At 35.3% G+C, this 13215-nt stretch overlaps 1 protein-coding gene and 1 long non-coding RNA gene across 2 annotated transcripts; one reads left to right on the top strand and one right to left on the bottom strand.

The window, feature by feature from the left end:
• The first annotated feature begins 2638 nt into the window (after positions 1-2638).
• LOC122585384 lies at positions 2639-4732 on the top strand. Its single transcript, XR_006321697.1, has 2 exons — positions 2639-2836; positions 3850-4732. It is a non-coding gene; the product is annotated as an uncharacterized LOC122585384 (long non-coding RNA).
• A 1263-nt stretch (positions 4733-5995) lies between these two features.
• On the bottom strand, positions 5996-6649 carry LOC122588683. Its single transcript, XM_043760854.1, has one exon. The coding sequence runs from the start codon at positions 6647-6649 to the stop codon at positions 5996-5998; it is 654 nt and encodes a 217-aa protein (XP_043616789.1).
• Between the last annotated feature and the right edge of the window lie 6566 nt (positions 6650-13215).

Genomic DNA, 13215 nt, shown 5'->3' with positions numbered 1-13215 from the left:
TGCTGTTTCTGGTTTGTCCTAAACAGAATTCACAATTGGTTTCATGTCTTCAGGAACATTTAGAGGAACCCAATGTTTAATGGTACCGTTAGGTGTCTCCTTAGTGCCTTCAACAACATCAGCATTGTTGTGATGTGTTGGAGTGGTCAGATCAACTAATTTATCCAACGACAATCAGTTAATGAGTTAACACTATGTAAAAACGGTTACAATTTGAGTTTACATGTCCACTAGCACATATAGAGTTTTAAAATCTAAAATCAACAAGATTACATATATATATATATATATATATATATATGCTCATACGAATATCCATTAACATTATCATCATACACAGGGCATTTTTATATAGTGATAAACAAATTAACTCAAAGCATGTAACTATAGTATAAACTAAAATTCTAAAATAAATCATATATATTGAAACTGAAAGAAAAATAGCATACCTTCAGGATCATCAAATGGTTGAAATTCACTCCGATCCAATATAACTGAATTGTATAATTCATCAAGGTTAGAAACATCTTTCGAACATATTATGATATTGAAATATTTCGTGAGAATTTTAGAGGGAAAATGAATTATAATAATATAGAAATATTTCTTGCGATTTTGGAGGGGGAAATGAATAATGCAGCTAATGTGTAAGTGGCAGGCTGAAAATCACGTAACTGTAGGAGATATTCATGGGCTCAAATATATTTATTTTAATTTTATTTAATAAATGATTAGGAAAGTACTATTATACCCTTATCTATATTTCTGGAAAAAGGTTCCTAAAGGTTCTTAACCTTTTAGGGGTTCTCAATATAACTTTTCATTTATGTAATATATGTATGTATAAGTGTGAAGAAGAAAAGAAGTAGCATCCTCGATCTGTTCTATTTTTTAATTATTTTTATTTATTGTTAATTACAATTTAGTCCCTATAAACTATATCCTTGATACATATAAACCCTGTAAACTATTTGTTTATTTATGTTATTTACATATCAGTCCTTAGCACTTTCTTTTTTTTATATTATATATATATATATATATATTTAGATGAAAATAGATGAAAAATAAATAAAATGATATTAAAAATAAATGATGAGGTGGAGATTGAGGGAAGATGGGGGAAAGTGGCGCCAGTGATTTGGGGAAGATATAGGAAGAATAGAGAAAAATAAGGTGTCAAAATTTTATTGGTTAGTGTTGGGGGAAGAGGGGTGACCACTCCCCCCCCCCCCCCCCCCTCTAATAAACTCAAGAGTTAATTGCAAGATTGGTCCCTGTGGTTTGTACGTTTTAATAAGGGGGTCCCTATTTAAGAATCGTTGCAATGGGGGTCCCTATTTTGAGAATTTTTTTACAAAATTGGTCCAAATTTAACGGATTCGTTAAAAGTGGCCGTTAAGTGTGCACCTGTTGGGGTATTTATGTACTTTCCACCCCACAAGGACCCTCATTGCTAAAATGGAAAAACCACATGGACCAATCTTGCAACTAAACCTTAATACTTTTTTTTATTTGATTTAAGAGCTTGTAACATACAATTATCTGCTCGTTAGTTTTCTAATAGTAAATTTATGTGTACTTTAAAAATTTAATAATAGAAATATACCTTATATAAATACTTTTGTTTTAGAAAACTGATTTATATAAAAACTTTTGTTATTATATAAGCTTAAATAAATAAAGGATTGTATGTTAGAAATTTGATATTTAATAAAAAGAAAAAAACAAATCTGTTCGAATAATATAAATGTCACATATGGTATTTTAGTTATTTATTCTTGAATCAAATACACATAAAGTCAGTTTTCTAAAAAAAAAATATCAAATTCCTAATATACAAATTTTTATTTATTTAAGCTTATATAATAACAAAAGTTTATATATAAATCAGTTTTTTTTAAAAAAATATTTATATAAGGTAGATCTATTATTAAAATTTTAAAGTGCACATAAATTTACTATTAGGGACCTAACAAAGAGATAATTGTATGTTACAATCTCTTAAAGAATTGTAGTTGCAAGATTGGTCCCTGTGGTTTTTCCATTTTAACAATGGGGGTCCATATGGGGTGACAAGTACATAAATACCCCCACAGATGCACACTTGACGGCAACCTTTAATGGATCTATTAAATTTGGGCCAATTTTGCAAAAAGTTATCAAAATAGAGACTCTCATTGCAACGATTCTCAAATAGGGACTCCTCTTATTAAAACGTAGAAATCACACTAATTTTGCAATTAACTCTTAATGTAGCCTGACTTTAAAACAACCATGCTAACTTGGAGAAGACAAGGTTAAAGGCATTAAGAGAAAAAAAAATCATGCAAAGTTGATTATTAGTTTTATAAGTAAATTGAAGCAATCTTAACGTTTGAATTAATATAAAAAGAAAAAAATATAAATAACTAATTTTGTAAATTAGGAGCTTTCTGTTGTGAACCAGGTTAAGATAACGTATACTAAACATTTCACGGTGACATAAAGTTTCAAATGAAAGTTTCAAATGAAATTCACCATACAAAAATAAATAAATAAATAATCTTGTAAATAGCTCAAATTTCCTAATTGGGTTTGTGCCGAGTCCTTATGCATGTCGCCACTTGACTTTGATTTTTGACTTTTTGCACTTCAACAAGCTAATTGACCTCAATTCCTCAAACGCTAGACTTTCACAAATCCAGACACAATATCATCAAATCAAATATATATAAATGATCAAGTTGAATTTGAAGTCAGTTTATAACGGCAGAGAAACCCTTAACCGGACACTAACACCAGAATTTCATCTTTTCATTCTACCTTTTTTATGAGGTAAAAAGCCTTTAGCCCGGTAAGTATTTATTTTTACAACTATTTAGCTGTGTTCGTATTAATATTCCATTTTAATTTACTAATATACATTCTTAACTACTCGTAGTACGTAATTATTGTGGTGGTTAGGTATAAAAAAGATAGAGATCCATTGAGCATTTTCTGTTAAAGTTTAATATCCATATAAATGAGCTATAAAACTGTGCCAAACTACACAAATGTGCAACATAAACATGAAAAAATAGCCAGGTATGTTACATAATCCAATGCCTCAATCCATTGTAAAAGAATTGGTCAGGCGAGGCGCTAAGTGTAAGTGTGTGAATATACAAATATATGCCTAGATTTAGTAGAAAGAGACCATGTTGAGGAGAGAAGCTCGGGTTCCAATCAGCCGTCGTGAAAGTAAGCGTATGTGAGAATCGAAACCTTCCAGAGTAGCCTCCAATGCCTCAAGTTTCTTCGGTGCGACTTGGATAAATTCTTGATTGTCACTTTTACCGTATCTAAATAGTGTTGTGTCAAGTTGTTGCAACTCATTTACATTTGTATCAGCTATGTCTTCTGGTACTACTTTACCATTGGAAATCAATCTTGTCCATCTATGCCCTTTTGATGACTTTATTTTTAAAGATGGCATTGCCAAATATACAAGCAATGACCGGAAAACAACTATGCTCAAAGATGTAACTTCTCTAAAAGCCCGGAATACAGAGACCAGACTGTCGTTTTCTGAATTTACTATACAGGGACCATTACATATCATCTTCTCTACTTGCTTTAAGCTTGCCACAGATCCTTTTACCTCTCTTTTCACTCTACTTCTGATTACAGTGTAATTGGCAATAGTGTCTTCAATGCCAGATGCTCCTCTATTTCTTCGTAAACCACAGCCAATATCTCTTATTTGCTGTAATGTCTGAGAAATTATATCAGTTGTATTACCGCAAATTTCCAAGAACATTATAGATGTATCGAGCAGTTCATCTGTCAATTTCATTGTCTGACTATTGCATATTGACGAACTTTCAGGTATGCTTGTTTTGACAAGGTCATCCAAACATTCATATAACTGTGTCAACTGAGAGAAACCGCTGCAGATGTTTTCTGCTGAAGGATTGGATAACGATGAAGTTGACTCCCATATTTTGGTCGTGTTTAGCAATTTCATGATTCTGTCAGTGTTTTGATGTGATCTGCAAGGAAGACTAACTGAACGAAAAGGTACAGATCTCGGTTTTGAGGAAAGGCCCATTCTGATTAATTTGCTCTAACTGTGGTGAGAGTCAAGGCAGAGAGTAATGTCAGAAATGGTTTGTGATTCTTATAACTACCATCTGGTGCTCACATATTTATAGGCAATTTAGAGGACAATATAAAATTTATGAAATCTGCAGCAAATCTAGGACAGAAATGTGTGACATGATACGTGGAGTGCTATTCAATGCTGGTTATCATCTCCTTTCATTAAATGATCGATACGTGGCATACACCAATTGCATAAGGGTAGAATCAGCACCCGGCTGCGAGGTCCTTACATGTGAGAAGAGATTGTTTACTGCATCTTGGGAATGGGCTACATATTTTATATCGGTATCCATGTGAAAACTGTTCAAGATTGAAAGAATGCACTTTAAGAAAGGATTTAAAAACCAAAAGATCTTCTGTAAAACAAATATCACAGCATGTGGAGGATAGTATGAGCAGTTTTCTATTCTGGAGTTTCAAGACATTATTTGCATTTGCTTGTTGTTATACGTGGAGTCGCGAGACTCCACGGAATTATCATCTTTTTCAATACGTGTTCTCTTTTGTAGTTCTTCATTACAAATATCCTATGTTTCACAATGTCAGCCCATATCACTAATTTATGGCCATGTGGTATTTCAGCAAATAAAGTACTCTCATTTCAACATATGTTATGTCTCACACTTGATCTCTCAAATAACCTCTGCCTGCCACCTCCATTATATTCATGGCATTTCTGTTTCTTTTATTAGATTGTTTAGATCTACAAGCAAGTTTTCACATGAGGTTCTGTTGAAGACTTTATTAATTTGTAACTTGGCTATAACCGGATATCTCAATAAATCGTGTTATCACTTTCCAAAGGAATTACTCCACCCCAATTATATGTGTTTACAAGTATTAATTTGGGAATCTAAATAATTCAACCATCACCATGTTGTCTAGTGGCAAGAACTCATGTATTCTCACATGTAGTCTCAAGTTCGAATCTTGTCACTTGGGGGGGGTCAAGTAAATGGTTGGAACCAGTAATGGGTAAAAAAAATTCGGTTAAGCCACTACATCTGAGCTAAAACTGGCTCACAAAGTCACAATCCCCAGGTAACCCGAATAGGGAAAACCTCCTTTGTTTACCAGGATAATTCTAAGAGTTCGTTCTTGTATTTAGAGAAATATATAGAACCTTTCAAAGGAGAGTATTTTCAATTTCAGTATATTTTTATCAGGTAGAAGTAACCTAAAGTTTTATTTGTTTCTGTTACATGCCATTTTACCTGTCTCCAAAAGTTTTAGGTGTTCTTGTTACATTCCATAGATCAATTGAAGAATCAAAGCATCAATCTCTGACCATGTTGTATATGCTGGCCGGGTCTGTTTTGGCTAGCGCCTTTGTCCAACGATGTGATTCATCACCTTGTAACCCAGAGCTAGCCTAACCCTTGACGAGTATGAGACCCTGACACCGTCCAGAAGGTCCAGAAACCTGACCTTTCGCTGAAATAGTCACGACATCAGCAGGGTCTTCACTACGGTGGAGTTTTCAGTTTTGTCTCAGTTTGTAATAGTAAGACAGAAGTAGGGCAGGTTGAAGTTAGAAAAAGAGGATCGATGGAGGCGGTTTACGGCTAGGGTTAGGTACAGATCGAATATCTGATACCATGAAAACAGGTATACAAATGAACAATTCAAACGTGACTTTCGCTAATGGTTGAGAGCTTAGGATTTATAGAAACAGTAAAAGCGTCGTCCTGAATATATATATGAAGACTTGTGACAAATGTTCAAGCAAATGCTATCATTATAAATGAGATACTGTGCAAAGTACACAATGTGCACATATACATGAGGTATCTTAATTACAAAATTCAATGCCTCCACCCTGTTCAAAATTTGGGTCAGAAGCTCGGGTTCCAATCAGTATATTTTTACATTAGTAGAAAGAGACAATGTTAAGAAGAGAAGCTCGGGTTCCAATCAGCCGTCTTGAAATCAAGTGTATGTGAGAACCGATGCCTTCAAGAATAGCCTCCAATGCCTCTAGTTTCTTCGGTGCGACTTGGATAAATTCTTGATTGTCACTTTTACCGTATCTAAATAGTGTTGCATCAAGGTGTTGTAACTCATTTACATTGGTGCCAGCCATCTCTTCAGGTACCACTTTACCATTGGAAATGAATCTTGTCCATCTATGCCTTTTTGATGACTTTATTTTTAAAGATGGCATTGCCAAATATACAAGCAATAGTTGGAAAATAAATATGCTCAACGCTGTAATTTCTTTAAAAGCCCGGAATACCGAGGTGAGACTGTCATTTTCTGAATTTGCCATGAAGGGACTACTACATATCATCTTCTCTATTTGCTTTAAATTCGCCCCAGATCCTTTTACCTCTCTTTTCACTTTACTTCTGATTACAGTGTAATTGGCAATGATGTCTTCAATGCCGGATGATCCTCTATTTCTTCGTAAACCACAACCAATATCTCTAATTTGCTGTAATGTCTGAGAGATTATTTCAGTTGTATTACTGCAAATTTCCAAGAACATTATAGATGTATCGAGCAGTTCATCTGTCGATTTCATTGTCTGACTATTGCATTTTGACGAACTTTCAGGTATGTTTGTTTTGACAAGGTCATCCAAACATTCATATAACTGTGTCAGCTGAGAGAAACCGCTGCAAATGTTTTCGGCTGATATATTGGATAAAGATAATGTTGACTCCCATATTTTGGCCCTGTTTAGCGATTTCTCTATTCTTTCAATGCTTGGATTTGATCTGCAAGGCAGACTTATAGAACGAAAAGGTACAGATCTTGGTTTTGAGGAAAGGCCCATTCTGATTACTTTGCTCTAACTTTTGTGAGAGATGAGGGCAAAGAGTAATATCAGAAATGGTTTGTGATACTTATAATTACCATCACATAGTCACATATTTATAGGCAATTTAGAGCACAGTATAACATGCATCAATTTTTCAGAAAATCTTGGACATAAATGTGTGACATGATATGTGGAGTGTTACTCAATGTCTCAATGCTGGTTATCATCTCCTTTCATTGAATAATCGATACGTGGCATACACCAATTGCTTAAGGATAGAATCAGCACCCTGCTACAAGGTCCTTGCATGTGAGAAGAGATTGGTTACTGCATCTTGGGAATGGGCTAAATATATTTTATATAGGTATCCATGTGAAAATTGTTCCAAGTTTGAAAGAATCCACTTTGAGAAGGGATATAAAAACTAAAAGATCTTCTGTAAAACAAACTTCAAGACATTATTTGCATTTGCTTGTTGTTATATGTGGAGTCGCGAGACTCCACGAAATTATCATCTTTTTCGATATGTGTTCTCTTTTGTAGTTCTTAATTACAGAATACAGATATCCTATGTTTCACAATGTGTGCCCAACTGCCCATATTAGCAGTTTATGGCCATGTGGTATTTCAGCAAATTAGATTGTTTAGATCTACAAGCAAGTTTTTCACATGAAGTTCGTTTTATAAAGATTTTAGTTATTTGTAACTTGGCTATAACCGGATATCTCAGTAAATCATGTTATCACTTTCAAAATAATTACTCCACCCCAACTATTTGCGTTTCACAAGTATTACCAAGTTGTCTAATGTCAGTTTTCTTACAAGTGGTCTCAAGTTCGAATCATGTCATATTCAAATAACTTTGGGGTGGTCAAGAAAATGGTTGGAACTGGCCATGGGTAAAAATAAAAAATTGTGTTAAGCCGCTACATCCGAGTTAAATAATGGCTCGCGATGTAACCCGAACACGGAAAACCTCCTTTGTTTACTTGTTTAGGAAGGAAAACTTCCCCTCCCCTTTCCTTTCCATCCAAGTTAACTAAACAATACAGTTTCGTTCTTGGTTTTAGTAAAACAAATAGAACCTTTCAAAGGAGAGTATTTTCAGTTTCAGTATATTTTTCTCAGGTAGAAGTAACCTAAAGTTTTATATGTTTTTTTTACATTCCATATGTCCATTGCAGGACCAAAGCATTAATCTTTGACAATGTTGTATATGCTGGCCGGGTATGTTTTGGCTGGCAGCTTTGTGCCACCGATGTGATCATCACCTTGTAACCCCAAGCATGTAACTGAAATGGCTTAACCCACAACGAGTTTGAGACCCTGACACTTTCCAGAAGGTCCAGAAACCTGATCTTTCGCTGAATATTAGTCACGATATAAGCAGGATCTTCAGTCTTCACTAGGGTGGAGTTTTCAGTTTTATCTCCCTTTGTAACAGTAACACATAAGCAGGGCAGGTTGAAGTTAGAAAAAGAGGATCAATGGAGGCTGTTTACGGCCCAGATTAGGTACAGAACAGAATATCTGATACCATGAAAACAGCGAAATAGGTACACAAATGAACCATTCAAACGTGACTTTCTCTATCACAGAAACCCATATATACCGATTAAAATAAAAGAAAATAGGAAATTAACAATCTATAAACTCGTAAAGGCGATATACATAAATAGGCTAAAGTACAGTTGTTTAAGCATAAGTCTACACTCGTTTAGGTATAGCATTTATCCTTAAGTACTGGGGGTTAATCCTTGATCTATATGGTGTAATGAGGGAGATTAGATTGTTCTACTTTGGGTGGCGGTTCCCAATTGGTGACCACAAGATGTGACGCCACAAGCCGAAGTAGGCTAAGGAGTGTGTGTAAGAGAATGAGGAGAAGAGAGAGAGAGGGGAAGAGAAGTCCCTTGGTTGGTTCCTTGGACCTCTATTTATAGAGGTGGAGCTGCTAGGGTTTAAGTAGTTGGGCCATGGGCTTTACAAGTTTGGGCCTAAACCAAGCCCATGACTTAACCTAGATGAGGTCATGTTCAGGTCTGGGTTCAGGAGCCTCCGCAGCTTAGGTCCGGGGTTACGTCAGGAGCCTCAATGGAGGAGGGTCCGGAAGCTATGTTAGGAGCCTCTATGGAGGAGGGTCCGGAGGCTATGTCAGGAGCTTCTATGGTGGAGGGTCCGGAGGCTATGACAGGAGCCTCAATGGAGGAGGGTTCGGAGGCTAAGGAGCCTCTATGGATCAATCTGGAGGCTATGTCCGGAGCCTCTCAGGAGCAACCATGCTCAAGTCTGGAGGCTACGTCTGGGCGGGAGTCTGGTAGCCTGCATAAGGTAGAAGGGAGATTGTTATCCCAAAGCTATTAGGGAGATGGTACATCATCAACAGCTAATAAACAACGCTAATGGTTGAGAGCTTAGGATTTATAGAAACAGTAAAAGCGTCATCTTGAATATATATGAGACTTGTGACAAATGTTCAAGCAAATGCTATCCATATAAATGATATACTGTGCGAAGTACACAAATGTGCAACATATACATGAGGTATCTTAATTACAAAATCCAATGCCTCGACCCATTGTTCAAAATTTGGGTCAGAAGCTCGGGTTCCAATCAGTATATGCCAAAATTTACATTAGTTGAAAGAGACCATGTTAAGGAGAGAAGCTCGGGTTCCAATCAGGCATCTTGAAATTAAGTGTAGGTGAGAATCGATACCTTCAAGAGTAGCCTCCAACGCCTCTAGTTTCTTTGGTACCACTTGGATAAATTCCTGACTGTCATTTTTGCCGTATCTAAATAGTGCTGCATCAAGGTGTTGCAGCTCATCTACCTTCACACCAGCTATCTCTTCTGGTACGACTTTACCATTGGAAATGAATTTTGCCCATCTATGCCCTTTTGATAACTTTATTTTTAAAGATGGCATTGCCAAATATACAAGCAATAATCGGAATATAACTATGCTCAACGCTGTAACTTCTCTAAAAGCCCGAAATACAGAGATCAGACTTTTGTTTTCTGAATTTGCCATGAAGGGACTACTAAATATTATCGGGATTAGTTTCCTGGAATGTAACTATCTTTGACCGAATGTCTATAGTAGGAAAAAACTAAAGTTATGTGTATTGTATGTAAACAACTTGAAAAAATAAACATTATTTCAAAGTTGTTTACATACAATACACACAGCTTTAGTTATTTCCTACTATAGACATTCATTCAAAGTTTCTTACATTCGAGAGAACTAATCCCAATATAATCTTCTCTACTTGCTTTAAGCTTGCCACAGATCCTTTTACCTCTCTTTTCACTTTGTTTCTGATTACAATGTAATTGGCAATGATGTTTTTAGTGTTGGATGATTCACTGTTTCTTCGTAAGCCACAGCCAAGATCTCTCAAATACTGTAATGTCTGAGATATTATTTCAGTTGTATTACTGCAAATATGCAAGAAATTGACACATGTATCGAGTAATTCATCTGTCAGTTTCACTGTCTGCCTGTTGCAATTTGATGAATTTTGAGAAACCTTTGTTTTGACAAGGTCATCTAAACATTCATACAACTGGGTCAACCGAGAGAAACCGCTGCAAATGTATGTTTTCTGACCATGGATTGGATAACGATAAAGTTGACTCCCATATTTTGGCCTCGTTTAGCAATTTCTTGATTCTTTCAGTGCTTGGATGTGATCTGCAAGGCAGACTAATAGAACGAAAAGGTACAGATCTTGGTTTTGCGGAAAGGCCCATTCTGATTAATTTGCTCTAACCTTGGTGAGAGTTCAAGGCAGAGAGTAATATCAGAAATGGGATTTGATAATTATAACTACCATCTCCAGTGAGGATATCACAGTATGGGCAATTTTCATTTCGGGAGATCCAAGATATTAATTCCATTTTTGCTTGTTATACGTGGAGTCACAAGACTCCATGAAATTATCATATTATTTCACAATGACCAATCCATATTACTACTAATTTATGGCAACGTGGTATTAATTTCTGCATGTCAATATTATCTGGTTCAGGCCACATTTTTTGTTTTTGTTTTTTTTTTTTTTTGACTAATGATTTTTACAAAACAACTCACTTGGGTGATAGTAATTTTGTAAACCCGAGTGATGGCCTTTTAGCAGTCGGCATTCTAAAACTCGGGTGACGACTCAAATTGGAAATAATGAGTCAAATCATCGATTTCATAATAAGTCTAGAATATTGCCCTTTTAACTTCAACAAAAGGCTTTCCACACTTAGGTTGCAGAGAGTGCATGACCAGTCTAGGAAACTTGGGTCCTCATAGCATGTTAAACAATCTCGGCTCCATCCAAAGTTTCATTCCCGAGTTTCCAAAGCTCGGGTCTACTACTTTTACAAAAGATAATCTTTAGACTCCTCAATGATATCCTATGTAGCACCGAAACGGGTACGGCTAATGGGTAGGGGAACGATACGGCAACGGGAAACAGCAAAACAAAAAAACCCAAGATACGAGCACGGCAATAAAAATATATAAATATAATTATTATATCGATTTTTTATAGAGACTTGACACTTAAGAGCTTATGTATAATTGTATGTGTATAAATGTATGAACACTCATTGAATGTTTGGTATTTAATAATTGGATTTAAAATATAAAAAGTTTAATGTTGATCAAATTGTATATAATATAGCCTGTTTGGATTTGGAGAATAGAAAAAGTTCATTAAAACCTTGATATTAAATAGAAACAGTATGGAAACTTCAAAGAAACGTTTTGGTATCTATAAAAAAATTCAAGGAGACGTTTCATACGTGTTTCGTACGCAGAAACGTTTCTATGGAGTTTCAGAAACGAATACACCTACCTGTTTGGAGTTTCGGTGCATCATAGATGATATCTTTGACTCCCTAGTTTGCAATTCGCTTTGTGAATATCACTAGTCCAACAAAAAAATCGACCCCAGGCTCACATGCAAAACACACGCTCAAAGCTCATTGTATGTATATGAATCATAATTGTTTGACTTGTAACTTTTGACTCGATTAAAAAACCCGATTTTTTACTTTTTTTATAATAATATACATGTATATATGTATATTATATCGGAATTTGACCCGTCTTGTATATTTTACCTAAGCTTAGGTACTGTCACTTTAAAAAGAGTTACAAATTAAACCTTTGAATTTGATAAACATACATAGTCTTAGGGATGAGCACGGTCCCGAACCCAGACCGAAATGGACCGGACCGGCAAAACCTGAAACCCGAAAAATGCACAAACTAGGAACCGAAGACCGACCCGATTAGTGATCGGTTCGGTTCGGTCTAACCCGAAAATTATCGGTCCAGTCTCGGTTCTACCCAATTAGGCCCGTTTTTTGACATGAACTTTGTTGGGCTATAAAAGTTGGGCTTCATCCCACCTATATGTATGTAGCATACATCAACATAAGCAAGAAACAGAATAGGCATCAACAAAATGCAAAATTACAAAGCAGAATGTAAGTTACATTATGTAACCAAAAGAAACAGAAGAACGAGAACAATAAAATTACATTTCCAAATTTCCATTTCATTCCATGACATTGTTTTTGTAATATGATTTTTTTTTTTTTTAAAAATAAAGGAAAATTGTGGTAGGTTTTTTTTTTTGTTAAGTTGAATATTAAGTGGTATTTAAATATTCAGTGTGTAACACTCTGTTTTATAAAAATGTGAATTTCCAAAAACTTTCAACTTTAAATATAACTCCGTTAACAAAATGCGGAAGCGACATTAAAAATCTCAATTAATTCCTAACGGAATAATTTAACAACTTTAAATGGTGTTACTAGCATCGTATCATCACAATAATTAGTAGGAAACCCAGCATCAACAATATGAAATGATAAGCGGCATAATAAATAAGTCTAGTTAAAGCTACTAGCAAATGGGTAATTAAAAGTCATCTTTATTCATCATCAATAGCTACCCCATCTTTCGCAAATCTACTAACTCCATTAGCGCCTAACCTGAGAGCACAACACATTTTTCACAAAACAAGTGTCAGCTTTTTTTAAGCTGAGTAAGATAACAGGTTATAATAAAAGGACTACCAATTAAACTCATTTAATAAAACAACTCATGCATATATAAAGGCACAACAACAATATCAACACAATCTGCATAATAGGAATATCAAATCCTATAATGTGCCTAGCAATCCTCCATATCAACACTAGCTACTTAACTACACAAGCAACACAATCAACGCAAAGGTTATGCCATATAAAATCTGCACAAATAATGTGTGTGAGGCGGCCACATAGCCAAACAGGAAACCTCACACCCGACTAGA

This window comes from Erigeron canadensis, chromosome 1, assembly GCF_010389155.1.
Source record: "Erigeron canadensis isolate Cc75 chromosome 1, C_canadensis_v1, whole genome shotgun sequence".
In the NCBI taxonomy this organism is placed as follows: domain Eukaryota; kingdom Viridiplantae; phylum Streptophyta; class Magnoliopsida; order Asterales; family Asteraceae; genus Erigeron; species Erigeron canadensis.
Note: the sequence above shows the minus strand (reverse complement) of the source record. Positions and strands in the feature narration are given on the sequence as shown.

What these genes read in the sequence shown, in the direction of transcription:
- LOC122588683 (XM_043760854.1), bottom strand. Translation starts at nt 6,649, where the DNA reads ATGAAATCGACAGATGAACTGCTCGATACATCTATAATGTTCTTGGAA.